Source organism: Panthera onca, chromosome A2, assembly GCF_046562875.1.
Source record: "Panthera onca isolate mPanOnc1 chromosome A2, mPanOnc1 haplotype 2, whole genome shotgun sequence".
NCBI lineage: Eukaryota > Metazoa > Chordata > Mammalia > Carnivora > Felidae > Panthera > Panthera onca.
The window spans coordinates 40,128,271-40,148,739 of NC_138340.1; the positions used below are offsets into that span (position 1 = coordinate 40,128,271).

General features: G+C 43.6%; 1 protein-coding gene across 1 annotated transcript in view; it reads left to right on the plus strand.

Annotated features, from left to right (window-relative positions):
* The first annotated feature begins 148 nt into the window (after nucleotides 1-148).
* GXYLT2 (glucoside xylosyltransferase 2) overlaps nucleotides 149-20,469 on the plus strand; it is a 102,779-nt gene continuing 82,458 nt past the window's right edge. Inside the window, exon 1 of the mRNA XM_060631564.3 lies at nucleotides 149-580. Within this exon, the coding sequence (XP_060487547.2) occupies nucleotides 306-580 (275 nt within the window). The 5' untranslated portion in view covers nucleotides 149-305. The remainder of the gene's footprint in view (nucleotides 581-20,469) is intronic.

Genomic DNA, 20,469 nt, shown 5'->3' on the forward strand with positions numbered 1-20,469 from the left:
CGAAGCGCCAGTCTCCCGGCTGCTGCCGGGTGGGTGGACGGGCGGCTACTCCACACAGTACGGTAGACGCGGGCCGCTCCTCCTCGAGCCCCGCTCGCGCCTCCTCCTTCCCTCCCGCCCCCTCCTCGTCCTCCTCCTCCTTCGTCGCCCGCCCGCCGGCCGGCCGCCCGGACCCCAGTCCCCGGCGGGCGGGCAGAGGAGGCGGCCGCCCCGCTCTACTGCGCTGGCCCCACCGCAGCCGCCCGGCGCGCAGCGATGCGCAGAGGGGCCGCGCCGCCCGGGGGCCGCCGCCGCCGCGCCGCACCATGAAGCTCCGCAGCAAGGCGGCGGCGCTGCTCCTGCTCGCGCTGGCCGCGCTGCTGCTCGCGCTGCTGTCTCTGCGCGCCAGCCGCGCCGAGCCCCCCGCGCCGCCCGCGCGCCCCGCGTCCGCCCCGCAGCGCCACCCCGCGTCGGCCCCCGCGCGCCTCCCGGGCCCGGGCGCCTTCCCGGGGGCCGGTCCGCGCGCTCGGCGGCGCCGGCCTCCGCGTCCGCGCCCCCGAGCCGGCCGCCGGGGCGCCGCGAGCCTGGAGAAGTTGGCGAGGTGAGTCGTGGCAGCCCCAGAATCCCCTCTGGGACCCGTGTCTCACTCCCTCAGCCGGTGCCGAGTCCAGGGGAGGCTTTGGGCTGGAGGGACGGACTCCCAAGTTCACCCGCGGGCTGCCCACTTCTGTTTCTTGCTCCGCTGGAAAGTAAGAGCCACCTTCGTGGAGTCCTGTTGACAGCCCAGTGCTGTTGATCACGTACATTTTTGAAAGAGAAGTGTCAGGGAGGGTGGCTTATATATTACATTTCTTAACAGTCAGGGCAAGGCGTGTGTTTGCATTCTTGCAAACGTGCGCCCTTTGTTTAATCTTTCAAAAGCCATCACGATGCAAGAATGCTTTATCTAATTCTCATGTTTCACTGGAGGATTTTTTTTTTTTTATATATATACCAAAAACTTAGATGTAACTGAGTTGGAAAAGTTAGATGTTTACCAAAGACTAGCTGCCTCTCATTGAACCTTGAATCGCCCTGTGCTTAGAACAGAAGAGGCACTCGACCTAAGTTTATTAAAAAGTTTTCTTCTTGGAAGGAGCGTGGCGTGGCACGGGCAAAATAGAGTGATGGTTTCCCTGTTCCTCGTTGTGTTTCAGACTTAAGTACGGTCCAAGTGTCTTACAAGCAAAACATCTTAACCTTTGACATTATGTTTGATATTCTCTTTCTCTGCGTGGAGTTTAACCCGCCACAGCTTTTCATCGGAGCGTTTTATCTTTGTCCTCAGGGTTGCTGGACCGCCCCCAGGTTAGGGATTTGCGTTCATTTCCTTTGTTGTGGAGAGCTTTTTAACAATCCCCTTGCAGCGAGTCTGTTTCCTCTGCCCTTTGGAAGCTGGTGATGTTTGTAACTGCTGTTGCTGCGTCTGCGTGTGCTGGGCTCCTTAATTACTTGAACTGAGTTGAAGAATTCTTTTTGGCTGTAATGACTAAATCTGTTTTGCCGCTTTTACTGTAAGAGAAAAGACACAAAACCTCAAGAAGTAGCTGTGTCAGCTTTTGTTTCTCTTCTGCCTCATAATAAATGTACAGATGGGTAGTGACAAGTTTTAGAGGGGGAAAAAAACCCCAATGATCTACAGAGTCGCTTTTAAGCCGTTAGAGCCATTTACGGCATTTTATGAATGTATGCATACTTTAAGGCTATATCTGTTAGGAACTGAGGTTTCTTAGAATGTATTATGTTAAGGTTCAACTGCAAGTTTACTATGATTTGTAGTGGATGGTACAACTTTTACATCAATAATAATTGACACCATTTAACATAGCTAATAACCTTTTGCCAGGTACAGTGCTCACAGGGGTATGTAAAGATAGTCATTGTTGACATATACCGTGCATATATTAACCATGTCAACTACACGGCAACCCTATGACAGTGGTTCTCAAAGTGCAGTCTGAACCAGCAGCAGCTGTGTCACCTGGAGACTTGTTAGAAATGCAGATTCTCAGGCCCCACCCTAGTCCCATGAAATCAGAACCCCTTGGGATGAGGTCAGTAATCCGTGTTCTAACAAGCCCTCCTATTGTTTCTAACACACACCAGCGTTTGAGAGCCTGCTCTATGAAGTAGGCACTAATATCATCCCCATTTTACAGTTAAGGAAGGTAATGCACACAGTTTAGCTGCCTGTTCAAGGTTCATAGATCACGTGTGATAGATAAGGATGAAGATTCAGGCAGCCTGGGCCCCGTACATTCTTACCTGCTATGCTGATGTCCTATGCTAACTAGTCTTGCCTGTGTTTCGTAAGTTTTTCTGAGATTTTTCTAAAGAAACATCATAGATTTTTACAGCGGTCTCATTCTTCAAGGTATTGGGAACATGGGACAGCATCTTCTTGTCTCTATCTGAACAAATTGGCTCTGACTAGGAAGAGATCATGAACAGAATCCAGATGGATGTTTTAGGAAAGGACTATTTCCATGAGCAGCAGTAGCTCCTGAAGCCATTTTTCTTTTTGAACATATCTCTTATATCATCATGGAAGTCATGGCCAACACCATAGGAATATAGAACAAAATTTAAAAACTCAGGGCAGAGTGGAAAACAAAAAAGCCACCAGAAGTCTCAAGCTCAAATGCATAAAGATGAAAGTCTAGTGTCCTCTGGAGAAGTTGACATTTTCTGGGACGTAATAACTTTTTTTTTTTTTTTTTTACTACCTGGACAGAAATGGCGACAGAAGATTCTGAGACACTGAGGGAGCAAAAGGAAAGATCTCTGCATGGGCTCCTTTATTGCTTTCCTAATCCTGCTTGGGTTAAATTTTTGTGGTTTAGAAGGAATTTCATTTTAGGGAGGGAAAAGAAAGCCTCGTGTTTTTAGAAATTGGGTGCTTTAATCTCGTTATGTGGCTAGAATCCAGAAGAGATGAAGGTTACGTGATCTCATTTCTCGGGCCTGGGGAGTAGTGAGAGCAAGCTTGCAGTTGGATGTGATACAGTCCACCACCTGCTGACCATCCGTGGACCCGGCTGCCTTGCCTCCCCCAGGGTACTGTTGGAAGTGAAGTTCTGCCACGTCAGCGCAGGAAACATAGCCCTCTCCTTCCACATCTTGTTTTCATTTCAGAGAAGTTTCCAGGGACTTGCCTAGTTAGCAGACAGACCCTACAATTTTATAACTAGTCATTTGTATGCAATCTGTCCTGCGGTGGCCTCTCCTCTCTATAAATATAAAGCCCGGAGGTAAGGTCTAAGCTTTTAGGTCAGGGGTGGGATTTGAAAATGGATACCACGATCTAAGTAGCAGTTCCAAGCACACAAGCGAAATGAAATCTTCCTTTTGTTTTGGTTTATTCGTGATTTATACCTGGCTGACTTCCATAGAGAATTTGAGATGACTTTCAGTAAAAAAAAACATATATAATAAGGCCATTGAAATCATCATAAAAAATGAAAAGTCATAAAAAGGAGGAGGAAATAAGCACTGTTTGTCAAAAACTGAGCCACCATTGTTATGAGGATTAAGTATTAAATTTAGCTTTAAGCTTCCTGGCAGCCATGTCAAAAAGAGAATCACGATGGGCTACCTTATTTTCACTGAATGATAAGAGGAAGAGTTGCTCATGAGGGATGATTTGGTTTTCATGGAAATGAATTCCAAAAAGAATTTTACTGGAGAGTAAACTTTAGCCGACTGTCTCTCCAGTTTGCTTCTGAAAACCTCCTCTGTGGGCCTACATATGCTAAATGCAGTTGAATAGCACTGCTAATCAGTGCAATGTAGAAAAGAATTTGGCATCTCCAGGCCAGAAAATTGGGTTCTAGTCCCCAAGCCATTTCACCTTAATTTCCTCATCTGTGAACTGAGCACATCAATCCAAAAGTTTTCCAAGATCTCTTCCAGCTCTGACATTTGATGATCCCGTGATGAGATCATCCAGTTTAGCTGTGAAATCCCAACAATGGCTATTGCTAGGCCCTGTGTGCCATCTCTTGCAAAATCAGTTTCTCATTTATTGGCTGTAGCCTAGAACCCTTACTGATTACTCAATCTCAACCCTCTCCTGAACTTTATTCTTTTTATTCTTGCACTAGCCTGGATATTGCTGTTTTCTCTCTTAAAATATGGTTTCTACACTACTCTAAACTCTGCAGAGGTCCCCTGCCATTTTATTCTGCATTCAGCAAATGTTTATTGCACGTATATTCTGGACCAGGCACTCATTGTACAGTGGTGAAAGGAGTTGGTGCCCTCCCAGAATTTGGGAGGGATGGGGGCGGGGAGACAATAGAGAAACACGTTACACTTGGCAGCCGCCCCGGCTGCCCCAGTGAGAGGAAGTGTGTTTACTCGCTCGTCAAGAGACACCATTTCCTGTGGTTCCCTTTGGTGTCTGAGATAAGTCTTCTCAGAGGGTTCAAGCCTGAATAAAGGTCTCACTTAAGCAGCATGGTGTTACAGAGCAAAATGCCAACACTGCAGCGATCCTATAATTGTCTGGTAGCCCCACGACACGTTGAAGGTACTGTCTGTGATATTCTGTACTGCTGAGTCTTGATTCTGTTCACATTCATTTTTGTGGATTGGTCCATGATTCCACCTTGTATCGATCAGCAAGCCATTCTGGTTCAATCTCAAAATATATGCCCCCTCTTGGGGCACCTGGGTGGGCTCAGTCGGTTAAGTGTCCAACTCTTGATTTGGGCTCAGGTCATGATCTCATGATTCGTGAGATGGAACCCCATGTTGGGTTCTGTGCTGAAAGTGCAGAGCCTGCTTGGGATTCTCTCCCCCTCCTCCTCCCCCACTTGTGCACATGCATTCTTTCTCTCAAACTAAATAACCCCCCCACCCCAAAAAAAAGTAAAAAAAAAAAAAATACCCCCACTCTCACCTTTTCTACTGCTGCCATGCTTACCACTGGCTTCTAACCACCATCTTTTACACGTGGACCTCCACAGCAGCACAGGATCGGGTTGGCATCCCTCCACTCTAGCACCCTCTACAGTTTGTTTTCTGTACAGCTGCTGGGATAATGTTAAAGATGGCAGACCACATCAGGTCTTTTGCTGGTGAAAGCCCTTCGGTGACAGACTTCTTGTCACTGTGAGAAAATTCAGTTTCTTAGTTCGGCCTTCAAGCCCTTGTCTGATTTCAGCTCCATTTAGGTCTCTGACATCATTTTCTACCACTCTGCTTCAGCTACACTAGCCTTCAGACACCCTCAGCTCATTCCTGCCTCAGCACTTTTTACTTGTTCTCTGTGCTGGAATATTCTTTGCTCACATCCTTGGGTTGCTAGCTCCCTTCTTTCAAACTATGCTTTCGTGTTTTCTTCTCAGACGGGTCTTCCCAGCTGCTCTAGAAAAAAGGACCCTTCCCACCATTCTCCACACCCTTACCCTGGTTCGTGTTGTTGTTGTTTTATAGCATGCATTTTATATGATCATTCTATTTTATTTGCTCCTTTCCTACAATGTACACTTCATGTCTTATTAATCACTGCACCTTGCCACCTAGAACAGAGTGATCTCTTAGCAGGTACTCAATACATATTTGTCAAATGACCTAATGAATGAATTCAGCACCCACCTTGTGCCAGCATTATGCTAAGATTTTACTTATATGAGTAAATTACATATTTAATAATGTTCAAAATAATCTCATAGTGAAGAACAATGAGAAGCATAGTGAGGATCTTTAATTATAAAGATCTTTAATTATAAAATCCTTAAAAGAGAGGGATTCTTTTTTCTTAAAAAAAAATTTTTTTAAGTTTATTTCTTTTTAATGTTTTTACTTATTTTTGAGACAGAGAGAGACAGAGCATGAGCAGGGGAGGGGCAGAGAGGGAGAGAGAAATCCCAAGCAGGCTCCATGCTGTCAGTGCAGAGCCCTATGCAGGGCTCAAACCCATGAACCCTGAGATCATGACCTGAGCAGAAATCAAGAGTTGGACATTTAACCAACTGAGCCACATGGGCTCTCCAATAGATGTTAATTGTTAGTGCAGTTTGGGATTTTTAGAAAAACTGAGAAAGTAGTACAGGGTTTCCCAATACCCTGCACCCAGTTTCCTCCATCATTAAAACCTTACAGTAGTATATTTGTTATAATTAATGAATTAATAGTATACATTATTACTAGTGTTTCGTTTTTTTTACATTTCCTTAGTTTTTATAGAATGTCCCTTTTCTGTTCCAGGATCCCAGCCAGGATAGCACATGACATGTAGTTGTCATATGTCCTTAGGCTCCTCTTTATTGTGGCAGTTTCTCAGACTTTCCTTGTTTTTGGTGACCTTGAGAGTTTTGACGAGGTCAGATATTTTGTAGGATGCCCCACTATTGGAATGTGTGTAATGCTTTACTCATTATAGTACTAAGTTATGGGTTATTGGGAGGATAGCCGAGAGGTAAAGTACCATTTCCATCACATCATATCAAGTGTATATGCTATCGACATGATTTATGACTGCTATTATCGGCCTTCATCACCTGGGACAGGTGGTGTTTGTTTGTTCAGGTTTTTCTACTGGCAGCTTGCCCTTCCCCCCACTCCCTTTCCATACTGTGAAATTTAGAAGGAAGTTTCTGCACAGCCCACACACCTGAAGAGTGGGAAGTGATGCTCTCTCTCCCTCCTTGAAGGTAGAGTATCTATATAAATTATTTGAAATTGTCCTGCAGGGGAGATTTGATTCTTCTCCTCCATTTATTAATGTATTTAGTCATTATATCACTATGAGCCTGTGGATATTTATTTTATACTTTGAGTTACAAGCCAGTAGGACTATTTTGTTGCTGGAATTGTTTCTTTATTGGCCATCAGGAGCTCTTACAGTTGGCCTCTGTTCTTCTTTGACATAATCCCATCGGTGTGTTTTTGGTTTTTGTTTTCATTTCTAGTTTTTTGAGCATTTCCTTACTCTCTGGCCCTACAGGATGCCCCAGGCTCGTCTTGTATATTTTTCTGCTTCATTTTTTGAATCAGCCATTTCTTCAAAGGGCCCTGATTCCTCTTATTGGAGCCTGGTATTAGAAACCAAGATCTGGGTATGAGGCATGCTAGTTGCTACTGGGATACCATTTCTTTTAGACCCTCACTGCTGACAGATCAAAACATGTATGTGTTAATACTAGCCTACTTTTTTACACATATACATATTTCCATGTGTAACCATCTCTGTGTTAAGCTAAACATTACTACCTGGACCATTATAGCTTCCTTCCCTTACCTGTTGGGGAGAGAGAATTTTTTTGGTTCCCCAAGCCCCAGTTTTTTCGCATCTCATTGACTTTGATTGGCTTAAATGCCTGTGTTATGGAGAAGGAACTGGAAAGGAGTGGAGGGGTAGGATAGGATTGACTACTTGACTGAAACTGAGCAAAACCCAACACCTGAGTTAGAGATGAGGCCATGACCACCCAAACCACCTGGGGAAGGTGATATGGTAGATCTTATGATTGGCTCCAACCTACATTCCTCCCACCCCTTGCAGTTTGTGGGTGGACCATACATACCTCCAGGAGATGGTCTACGCCAGGCCCCACCACTTTCATGGTATGAACTGCATGTATCTAGGACTAAAACATTCAATAAATTCATTTCTTGGCAATGGTTATTGGTCCACAGGTGTTACCTGACCCAAGTTGACCAAATCGATGGACATATTTTATATTATTAGATGAAAGACTCCATGTGCTAGATATGGACAAGGAAATGAATAGTCCTAGTTACTACCATAATTCTTGCAGCAGCACCTTTAGGATGAAGCCATCACTGTGAGCAGTAGAATAGAAAGGAGAATATGGATCCTTGAGGACATCGCTGAGTCCAAGAATCAGCGAATCCTGACTCCTGCCCTGTCTTGGGCCCTCTAGTTACATACTTTGGAGTTGAGGTTTCTGGCATTTTTATCCAAAGTCATCTTGCCCAAACCAGATGGTTCTTCAGATCAAAATCTGCTGCTGTTGATGGAGAGAAAGGGGAATGGTTGCACGGAGCACATAGGAAATGAATGTCCACCACACCATAGAGCAACCATTTTGTGCCTTCAACCTTGTCCCAGTTGGCAGGTGATTCAGAGATAGGTTCTTGGGCCAAATTAGACCCTTTCTTAGGGATTTAAAAAATTGGAGCAGAGACAGTATAATGGCAAACTGTTTCTAGTGGCTAAGACTAAGGTATGAAATTCAGGATTGACAGCCATGTTTCTGCCATGTGGAGAAAGCTGGTGTGCCCTGAGAGTACATGAACCCGAAGTGAGAAACTACACAGAGCAATGGGGGTGGGGGGCGAGGCCTAATGTTGTTCCCAAGGCCAGCTTCTGCCCCTTGCTGGCCATGTTGTTTCATCCCTTTCCTAGAATCCATGAATTGAGTTTCTGTCACTTACCACCAAGGAGTTCTGACTAATTTCAATACGTAGCTACTGCTTTTAACACCTTCACTAAGTTCAGTAAATAGTAGCTATAGTGACTCTTATCCCCATACACATTCACAGATGAGATTCTTTGGAAGAAAATTTGACAACAGATTTTGTTTTTCCCTTTGGAGATACCTCCCTTCACATTATCTCACTGCAAGAAAATAAAAGAATTATATATGTTATATATTTTACTACCATTTAAAATATTTCTTAGAAAAGAGAAAATAAGAGATTTCTGTTGAAGAGGAAATTCCTTTTGTGTTCCTTTCCAAATCTTCCCCAGCACTTGATTTATTCCAGATCATGAAATTCTAAAAATTGCCCCTGGAAAGAGGAATTTCTTGACTTGATGCCTTTATTGGGACTCTTTGATTTTGTGCCAGCAAAGAGTGACTTTGATATATATGAAGGTGATGTTTTGACGTTTGCCCATGCCACCCCCCCCCCCCCCAACCTCTTTTGGCAACAGACAGACTGAAATGGTCTAGTAGAAATTTATCACGGTACAATTTAGAATCCAAGCTTTACATTAAGTAAGAGACAATGGAGAACACGACCCCTTTTCACGGGGAAGGAAACTGAAGTCCAAAGGGTAAAATGATAATAATAATGTACATAAAGTACCTAGCACAGGGCTAGCTCGTGGTGGCTGCTCAACAAATGACTCATTGTTCCAAGTACTGTTATTATCCACTGTTGTTTATTAGTCAGGAACTGAATCTTAACTAGACCCAGCTAACTGGCAGTCTAACTTTGAATTATTCCTCCTTGGCAAATCATGGCTTTCTCCTAAGTTCAATGATGAAATGAACTATCACAGGTAGAATGCTGGCACAGTATGTAGCATGCAAGAAACTCTCAGCAAACGGGAGCTGGGGCTCAGATGCAGATTAGGGCAGGCTTTTCTTGGATTATGAATTGAGGAAATCAAGACTCAGCTTTCATATGTGATAAATAATACAGGGGCACCTGGGTGGCTCAATTGGTTAAGCATCTGCCTTCGGCTCAGGTCACGATCTTGTGGTTCGTGAGTTCGAGTCCTGGATCCTCTGTCCCCTTGTCTCTGCCTCTCCTCTGCTCATGTTCATTCTCTCTCTCTCTCTCTCTCTCTCTCTCTCTCTCATAAATAAACATTAAAAAAAATAATACACCAACCCCAGTCTTCTGATCCTCAGTAGAAGCTGAAGGAGTAGATTAGGGAGGATCGGTTTGACTGCCTCTCGGGCAGTTGGACTGTTGATCTGGAGAGTGTCAAGCCTGGAATAGTGGCTCTCTGTAGCTTTGATGTCTCCTCAAGGGCAGGGAGCTATTGTTTGCCAGCTCAGAAAAGTGGAGGGTGAGTGAAGCGTTCACGTTCATGTGCATGGAAATTAGGAGGTTGTTCTCAGGGCACCCAAATGCAGAATTTTGTCCACTGTCGCTGCTATTCAAGGGACCTGCCTCTCCAGTTGAGCTTGAAAAGGCTCTGCATTTTCCTCCCTCCAGTTTGGTGAGACTCACGAGGACCTCAGCTGTCTGGCTGCCAGCCTTAAAGTAACAAGCTCTGATGTTCGAGTATCAGATTTTACCCCTCAGGGAGAATGGGTTGTTAGGAATTCCTGCCTTATTTTATTTATTTATTTTTTTTTTTTCCTTTTTAGAGAGAGAGGGACTCTCAAGCAGGCTCCATGCTTAGCTTGGAGCTCAACACAGGGCTCAATCCCACGACCTTGGGATCATGACCTGAGTGGAAATCAAGAGTCTGACTGAACTACCCACGGGCCCCCAAATTGCTGGCTTAGAAGAAACACAAGAGAAGTTGGAAATACATTGGAAATTGGCATTTTAGAAGAAACATTTAGAGTTTAAAAAGTGTACAAAAACTTCAAATCTGATCTGCAGTACGATAGAGTACTGATACTTGAAGTAATATGCTTTTTACTGCTCTGCCTAGCCTGTTTTTATCATGGATTTGAAATAGAGAAAAATAAAGGCTTCCTATACATTTCAAGTTATTTAATAATAACAATGATGGTAATAACTAATATTTAATGAAGACTTAAAATATGCCATGCTGCTGTATGAAGCACTTCCATGCATTATTTCATTTCACCTTCCTAAAAGCCTACGAGGTACTATTACTGGATAGGTCAGAACACTTTCTGTTGCAAGAGTTAGAGTCTCAGCTCATCAGCTTATACCACTTAGTCATAAAAGGGGGTTTACTGGATCAGTGCATGGGCACCTTGGATGGCTCAGTCACTTGAGCATCTGACTGTTGATTTCTGATCAGGTCATGGTCTTGGGGTCGTGGGTTTGAGCCCCAAGTCAGGCTCTGCACGGAGCTTGGAGCCTGCTTGAGATTCATTCATTCTCTCTCTCCCTCTCTCTCTCTCTTTCTCTCTCTCTCTCTCCCCCTCCCTCCCTCCGGCCAACCCTCCCCCACTCACATTCTTTCTCTCTCTGTCAAAAAAATAAATAAACTCTCTTAAACTTAAAAAAAAAACAACAACAAAACAGCTGTAAAGTGCAAAGGTTACAGGTATATCCCGGATTTCTAGCCATCTTGCCTCTGTCTTCAATCTCTGCTGCCTTCTGTGTGGCCACACCCTCACGTGGGTTTCTCCATTGGAGAATTCCAGCAGGTCTGGGCTTACCTTTTCCTCCTTCAGTCACTGCCAAAGGAAAAACTTCGTCCAACGAGAGTCCCAGAGTTGCCTCTATTGACCTGATATGGATCCCATGCATATCTGATTGTTGATGTCATTGCCTAGGGAGTGGATGAATCAGCCCCTCCAAACCTCATGGACTGAGAGCAGAAAAGGAATGGTTTCCCCAAAAGACAATTAAGGTTCTCTTATCAGAAAGAAACTCTTGGAAATGGATGCTAGTAAGAAACACCAAAACCAGAAGCAGATGTCCACTATAATCAGTATGCCCATTTTACAGATGTGGAAATTGAGGGTTAGAGGTGGTTAAAGCATTTGCCCGAGATGGAGCAGCCAAGAATTTGAAGCCAGGCCCATGTGCTTTTGAAGTCAAACTGCTTATCACCATGCTGTCCTTGGGAACAGATCTTGCAATTTGAACTACTCGATTGCTTTCTAGAATCCCTTTGAAGGAGATCCTTTGATAAAGTCTCTCTTTATTTTCAAAGATTTTTTGTATTTGTAAGGGAAAAATAGGCTATAAAAATTATCCCTTAAAAATGTCTTAATGTATTTACATAGTTATATATACACATTCACATATATTGAATGTAACTCTGGAAGGTTATTCCATTGTATGTTAACAGTGGTTATGGAATTGGAATTATGGTGCCCCCCCCTTTGGCTTGTCTGTATTTAAAATTTTTTCTGTGATGAATGTTTGCATTCCTTTTATAACTTACAAAATAAGTTAAAATATATAAATTATAAAAATTAAAAATCCCTTATTGGCCTGAGGCCTAGGAGGATGAAAATTAAATGCAGAGACCATTTCTCCTCCCCTTAAGTTGGTGTTTCATGTTCTTTTTTCGGAAATGGGCTACAAGTGTCCGTTTGCAGAATATGTAATCCTCATTCTTTTCCCTCGTATGTCACCAGCCATTTATTTATCTCAAACTAGCACTGCTAGTTCATATTTTACCATCTCAATAACAGCTTAATTTGAAAAGAAGAGGGAGATGGAGAAATAGAATCTCTTGTGTGTCAGAAACAATCATAAGGGGAACAAATGAAATGAGAATTAGTCCAGGCAGTATCACATATTTAGAGGGAGAGGAATATGTATAAATACGTTTGTGCATGATGTCAGGTAATGGCGGATGCATGGGTTACGAAGGCAGAGTTGGTAAAGGTGTGCATTGAGCATCCTGCCCGGGGGGGCTGTGCATGGATCGGGTCTAAAATCCTATCCAAGCTCAGATCACTGAGTGTCGAGCCCTGAGTACAGATAAAGGGTTTATTTGCCCGAAGCAGGCTCCTTTTCTAGATCACTGGTGTATAGCTCCAAATAGAGCATAATGATGAAATAATTTTTTGAGAGAATCTCAAAAAAAAAAAAAAAAAAGCTCCAGCTTTTCAAAGTCCAGCTTCCTGAGTCTGAATCCTTGCATTGCCACTTACTCACCATAAAGGAGGTATATGTGTCCAAGGGTTTCTAAAAGCAGACACGCACACATATAGACATATAGATAAGATTGACAACTTCAGGCTTTGAACATCTCCTATGTTTTGAACCTAGACTTTGTTTAGGAGCACAGCCATATTTTAGATATTGTGATCCAAACTAAAAATATGCTATTCGTAATCGAGCATACTTATCAAATAATTGTATTATGCACTCCCCCCCCCCAGCAGTTTTTTGGCACTGTGTACACACTATTCGTATAATAGCATGGCTTCAAGGCAAACGTCAGCTTCTCTGCCTATCGTGGAAGATTAATGATACTTGATTTAACTCCAAACCATGGGTCATTAAAAGTGATTTAACTGTTAGCACGGTCCTCAGCGTCATGTCTGGGTTTCTAAGTGAAGGCTGTACTCACAGCTCCAGCAGGGAAATTTTTTGTCAGGGGACGAACGTGTTCCCAGATCTGTGGTTTGCAGGGAACTTTATTAGTGTCTCTCACTGCCAACATGTAACGTGGATATAATTACCCATTACCAGACTCCTTCCAGGGGCTGAATCGAGGTGTTTCCACTTCTAAACTGCCACTCTGGCCTCATCTGCAGACCTTCTGCAGGTTCCAAATAGCTATGGTTTCATCTGGAAGGATTCCGCTTGGGAGGGAATCTATTCTTCCCCTACATGTGATTTCTTCAAATTCATCTTCTGCCCTTTTTCCCCCCAAAATATTTCTATATTTCCTTCCCTCTTAAAACAAGTTACCAACAGCACGGTTTTAGACTGTATTTAAAATTTTTTTTCTTTCTAATGTTTATTTATTTACTTATTTTTGAGAGACACAGAGAGACAGAATGTCAGTGAGGGAGAGGCAGAGAGAGAGGGAGACACAGAATCCAAAGCAGGCTCCAGGCTCTGAGCTGTCAGCACCAAGCCCGACAAGAGACTCGAACCCACAAACCACGAGATCATGATGTGAGCAGAAGTTGGATGCCCAATCGATGAGGCACCCCTGTGCCCCAGACTGTATTTTGAAGAACTGGGATTTTCTGCGAAGCTTCCACTGCTTGTCTGTATCACAGCATCAGGTTTATCTGAGTTAATTTAGCTTGTCAGTTCAGGAGAAGCCCTGGTAAGAGAGGTAGCAAGAGACAGCAGGAAAGAGGGTCTGAGTGCAACCAATTACTTGCTTTAATAATTCAGTGTGTTTTGCAGTAATAGGCTACAAAGTAAATAGTGCTACACATAAGTGCCGTATTTCATTATTTATACACTCCAGAAATTGAAGTTTAATTAAGTCACACTCCTGAGACTTTTAACGATTAAGGAGACACCTCGCTTCGGACAGTGTGGGGCTGGTGAGGCAGCTCTCCCTCTGAGCCTTCTCTGAATATCATTTTTCGTTTGTACAGGGAGGGGTTAAGCCAGGACAGTTGAGGCAGTGTTTTCCAAACTGCAGGCAATCCCGCATCAGAGCCATCATTCTTATAATATGGCTCTACTACCATTGCTAACCTGAAACATTAAAAAAAAAAAAAAAATTGTCATTAAACATCAGTGATTTATTTACTTAATTAATAGCTTGATAGCGATACAATCCAAATACCCTTTCGAGGTGTACAAGACAGTGGTTTTTTAGTTTTTTTGCAGAGTCGTGCAACCAGGACCACATCTAATTTCAGAATATGTTCTTCACCCAAAGAAGAAACCCTGCACCCAGTAAGCAATCAGTCCACATTTGCCTCTTCCCCTAGTCCCTGGTAACCACTAATCTGCTTTATGTCTGTATGGATTTTCCTCTCGTGGACTTTTCCTGTGTATGGAATCATCAATATGCGGTCTGCTGTATTTCCGCAAGGTTCACACTTGTTTAAGGTTCATCCATGCTATAGTTACGTCACCACTTCATTCCTTTAATTGGCAAATCGTTTTCCATTTTATGGATATGCCACCTTCTATTTGTCCATTCATCAGTTGGTGGACTTTTGGGTTAGACTCTTTGGCTATTATGAATAATGCTGCTGTGAACCCTTGTATACAAGTTTGCGTGTGGATGTATGTTCTCATTTCTCTAGGGTAGATAACGTAGGACTGGAATTGTCAGGTCACATGGTGGCTCTGCGTATAGCCTTCTGCAGCACTGGGGAACTGTTTTCCAAAGTGGCTGCACCATTTTACAGCCCCACGAGCAGTGCGTGAGGGTTCTAATTTCTGCACATTCTAAGTTTATTCATTTATTTTTGAGAGAGAGGTGGGGGAGGGGCAGAGAGAGAATCTTAAGCAGGCCCCGCCCTCAGGGCAGAAGCCAGTGTGAGGCTCACCATCGGTGAGATCATGACCTGAGCCAAAATCAAGAGTTGAGTGCTTAACTGACTGAACCGCCCAGGCACCCTCTTAGTGTATTTATTTTAGGGGAAACTTTTCTATCGCGGCCATGGATTGTTGGCAGTAATGTAAATAAGAAATAATCATCAAAGGAGACACTGAGAAGATGAAACAACGTTGCGCATTTCTAACTTGGCCGTTGAAGGTTCTGTATCTGAGTTCTGCTGTCTTTTTAGTTGAAAGGGAGGATTAGGCAACATTAGAAAGCTGTTCAAGACATGTTGGCACCAAGTTGAGACTCTCTCATTGACATTGTTGAAAAAGGGCCGGAAGTGGAATAGCTTTCTCACTCAGACTCAAAGTGATTTGATGCGGTGTCTTAATGATAATTGTAACTGACGCATCACCCTCTAGAACATGCGGAATTTGGAGGCACAGATGCCGTATGCAAACCCATCTCATCGTGTTTCCACAGTCGGCTCCATGATTATGTCATACAAATACTCAGAGGTGTAGGGGATCGTGTTTGTTACATTTGGGGGGGGTTGTTTTTTCTCATGGTATGGTGTTTTCTAATAACTCTTGGGTAAATTTGAGAAACTGTCAAGGTTACTACATTCTTGATAGGATGATGACCCACTAATGTCATTTCTGGGAATGTGGTCAAAGGACATAATGAAAAGAAGAAAACAGTCTGTTGGCACACACATGTTTAGTGTCAGACTTTTTTTTTTTTTTTTTAATGTTTATTTATTTTTGAGACAGAGAGAGACAGAGCATGAATGGGGGAGGGTCAGAGACAGAGGGAGACACAGAATCTGAAACAGGCTCCAGGCTCTGAGCTGTCAGCACAGAGCCCGACGCAGGGCTCGAACTCACAGACCGTGAGATCATGACCTGAGCCGAAGTCGGACGCTTAACCGACTGAGCCACCCAGGCGCCCCCAGACTTTTTTTTTTTTTTTTTTTTTTTTTTTTTTTAACGTTTATTTATTTTTGAGACAGAGAGAGACAGAGCATGAACGGGGGAGGGTCAGAGAGAGGGAGACACAGAATCTGAAACAGGCTCCAGGCTCTGAGCTGTCAGCACAGAGCCCGACGCGGGGCTCGAACTCATGGACCGCGAGATCATGACCTGAGCTGAAGTCGGCCGCTTAACCGACTGAGCCACCCAGGCGCCCCCAGACTTTTTTTTTTTAAATACGACAGAACAGTTGGAAACACCCAACAAAAGGGAAATGCTGATAAGCTATGGTGTTTTAGTTGGAGGGAATAGTAGAGAGGCAGTGAAAATGATGGTTCTAAAGACTTAGAAAGTGACAAGAAGAATAAAAATCAGAAGAGAAACATAGAATATAAAATTGAAAACAAAAAAAAATTGAATGCATACTATTAATATAGCTGTGAAAATATGTATTCAGTGGAATAAAGACCAGGATATAACATGCAAAAAGCAGTCATATAGGGCAAGATCCTTTTTCATTTACCAACTTTAATATTTCAACACATCTGTTTTATATTTTTTAGTTGGAAGTGTACATTGTGTATTTTTTCTGATCTTTTTTATTTTTTTTATTATCAGTTTTTTTTTTTAATGTTTGTTTATTTTTGAGACAGAGAGAGACACGGCATGAGTGGGGGAGGGGCAGAGAGAGAGGGAGACACAGAATCGGAAGCAGGCTCCAGGCTCTGAGCCATCAGCCCAGAGCCCGACGCGGGGCTCGAACTCACGGACCGTGAGATCGTGACCTGAGCTGAAGTCAGACGCTTAACCGACTGAACCACCCAGGTGCCCCTGATCTTTTTTATTTTTTTAATTTTTATTTATTTTTGAGAGACACAGAGCACGAACAGGGGAGGGGCAGAGAGAGAGGGAGACACAGAGCTGGAAGCAAGCTCTAGGCTCTGAGCTGTCAGCACAGTGCCCGACGTGGGTCTCAAACCCATGAACTGCGAGATCATGACCTGAGCTGAATTCGGAGACTTAACAACTGACTGAGCCACTCAGGCATCCCTATTCTGATCATTTTTTTAAAGATAGAGATTTTTTGTTTACTTACATGGCCTTATTTTGATGGTATATAATGTGCCCTTGATATAAATTAAAAGGAAAGAATTTGTAACCACCAGCTGAAATAAGATTTTGGAAGAAAATAAGCAAAAACCGTGACAGAGAATAAAAGGGAGGGTGTTCCTTTGATGAGGTAGTCAGGGAAGCTCATCCTGCTGTTTAAAAGAAAAGGAGGATCTGAGCAAAGGGAAGAATATTCCAGGCGGAAGACACAGTTTGTTGTAAAGGTCCAGGATGTGAGCATAGCACTGGGTGTCTCAGGTAGAAAGAAGGAAAGGTGGTGGGTGCGGAGGTCACGAAACACAAGGGTCAGGAGGCTCAAGCATCTTCTGAACAGTGGGTGAAGTTCTCAAGAATGCTAGCAGGGATTGGTGGGGGGAGGAATTCTGTGAGTGAGGAGCTAAGTCTCAGGAAGCTGGGAGATGCCAGCAAGAAAGAGAAGGTAGAAGAGTTTTTATCCACAGACTTCACTCTGAAGACACGTGCCATGTCTGGGTGTAGCAGTGAGAAACAAGGAGGACACCAGTCCTCTTATTGCCCCGGGGGCTCCCAGGGCAGGGGAGGAAGAGCAGCCTCCACTTGGAGGTTCTGCTGGGGGGGGTGGCATCCTCACAAAGCGGCCATGTTTTCATTAAGTCAGGATGAGAAGAGAATTCCCTAAGGAAAAGCTGAGCATAGAGTGGGTTTTCCTGAGTGCCTGGAGGGAGAGTTTGGGAGAGAAAGGGGAGGTGACAGGTCAGCTCAGATCTTTAGTTCTTGGCTGTAGCTGAACTATGGGTGGTTGTGGTACAACTGTGTTAATAAGCAAGCTCCAGGATCTCTGCCAAGCCCCACTGATTCGGAATCTCTGGGGTGTGGAAGTTTGCATATTAACAGGCACCTAGCATGACTATAATGTGCAGCTGGGTAGGGAATCCCCTGCGCTAGATGCTAATTGGTATCTCTTCCAGCTATAAAACTGTAAGAAGGATGAGCCTTTGGATCAGGGCCCTAGCACTGAGCAACAAGGAAGAAATGGATTCAGTGAGCATTTCAAAAGCTGACTCAAGGTGAGAATATGAAAGAGGTGGCGCTAGTCAAAGGGGGTTGGAAACATTTTTAAGCCCCACATTAGGACTCTTTTGTGGTTGCTACACCGTAAGTTTGTTTCCATGTGGCTTAAGTAAAAGGAAATGTATTGGCTTAAGAATTGAACTGTATCCAGTTATGGTCAGGGGCACCTGGAGGCAAGTATTCAAGTAATGCCAGCAGACATGTGACCCCACCCCACCCCCATCACCTTTTGGCTCTGCTTTCTACTGTGTTGACTCCCATTCAGATTCCACCAGTGTGGTGGCCAAGATGGGTACCATCAGTTCCCACCTTCGCTGGAAGTTCCTCAAAATCCTGGACAGCAAGTGTCTACTCCAGTCTCCTTTTATAAAGTATAAATAAGAACATAGTTAGCCATCCGTCAGAACAGTGTTCCGTTCCCTATCACCCATTCCCTGCCCAAACTCTGTAATTCAAGGCGTTAAGGAGTTTTAGGTTCGTAGACTGGACTTGCTTGATCCTCAAAGGTCTCAAGTGACATCGGAGAGGTGCTGAGTGTGTCATTGGTAGGAGCTGGTGAAAGGCACACCATTTCAGTGCCCTTAAACTTGACTATTCATTGTGATCACATGACAGAAATGCTTACTACCTGAAGCCTGAGATTTTTAATGTAATGTGAGAAGTAAGAGAGTGGGGGCAGCAAAGGTCTCGTTAATCCCAACCACTGATACTTGACCTGCCACCAGGAGAGGCCTTTATTTTTCTTTTTTAATACCTGTCACCAGACACCAAGAAAGATTGCAGTCCCTAGCCCCTGCTTTTTGTACTGTGCAGTCCCAAATCATGGAAGTCTGCAGAGAGTAGCCTGTAGGCTGCAGAGGAGGGCAAGCTTTTTTTAATTAAAAAAAAAAATTGTCTGGACACCTGGTTCAGTTGGTTAAGTGTCTGACTTCGGCCTGGGTCATGATCTCACTGTTCGTGAGTTCGAGCCCTATGTCGGGCTCTGTGCTGACAGCTCAGAGCCTGGAGCCTGCTTTGGATTCTGTGTCTCCCTCTCTCTCTCTCTCTTTCTCTCTGTGCCCCTCCCCTGCTCGCGCTCTATCTCTCTCTGTCTCTCAAAAATAATAAACATTAAAAAAAATTGTCAAGTAGTTTGGGCATACAAAATAATACAGATATTAACATAATGAATTTCTGTGTACCTAGCACTCATCTTAAGAAATAAAAATTTAGGGGCACCTGGGCAGCTCAGTCGGTAGAGCATCTGACTCTTGATATCTGCTGAAGTCATTGTATGATTGAGCCCCATGTTGGGCTCTGCACTGACAGCCTGGAGCCCGCTTGGCATTCTCACTCTCCCTCTCTCTGCTCCTGCCCTGCTCTTGCTTTCTCTCTCTCACTCTCAGAATGAAGAAATAAACTTAAAAAAATTTAAATCCCCAGAGATAACCACCATCCTGCATCTGATGTTTATCATCCTCCCGTATGTTTACTTTTACTACATGAGTCTGTGAACAACACAGAGTGCTACTTTGCTTGCTTTCAAGCTTCATCTAAGGTATTATTCTTTTGAAAGTTGCTTTTTTCCTCTTTGGATATGTGACATTCTGGTTTGTTCATTTTCACTGCTATGTAGTATTCCTCTTAAACACATTATAGGGGCGCCTGGGTGGCTCAGTCGGTTAAGCGTCCGACTTCAGCTCAGGTCACGATCTCGCAGTCCGTGAGTTCGAGCCCCGTGTCGGGCTCTGGGCTGATGGCTCAGAGCCTGGAGCCTGCTTCCGATTCTGTGTCTCCCTCTCTCTCTGCCCCTGCCCCATTCATGCTCTGTCTCTCTCTGTCTCAAAAATAAATAAAAAAAAAAAATGTTGAAAAAAATTAAAAAAAAACAAAAAACAAAAAACAAAACAAAAAAAAACCACATTACATATATTCATGTTCTCCTTTGCATGGACAGCAATGTTATTTTTAGTTCTTCACTATTACAAACCGGGCTGCTGTGAACATTGTTGCATGGGTCTTGTGTAAATGTAAAAGATTTCTTTAGGTTACATATGTAGGTGTAGGACTACAGGGCTGGAGGGTGTATGCGCATCTTCATTCCTCCTAGACATTCCCAAATGGTTGTCCAAAATGTTTGGGTCAACTTATACTGCCCCGGTTCTTTCTGAGCTGTCCCCCACACTCATATCCACTCTGAAGCTTGGATGATCCAACGTTTATTTTATTCCTTAATTTTTGCCAATCTGAAAATAAAATGGAATCACTTTATTGTTTACATTTGTATTTCCCTGATTACTAATGTCAAAGCCTTTGTTCAAGCAGAAGCTCAATATGTAAAGCTAAACTGGACAGAGTTATTTGGAATGGGGCAGTATTTCATATTTAAGGTAGCTATGCTATTACATTGACTGTTTTCGAACCTTTGGATGATACCTGTGCTCCTAAATGGAGCATAATTTCAAGGAAACGAGTTTTCATTGAATCTTATCAGTA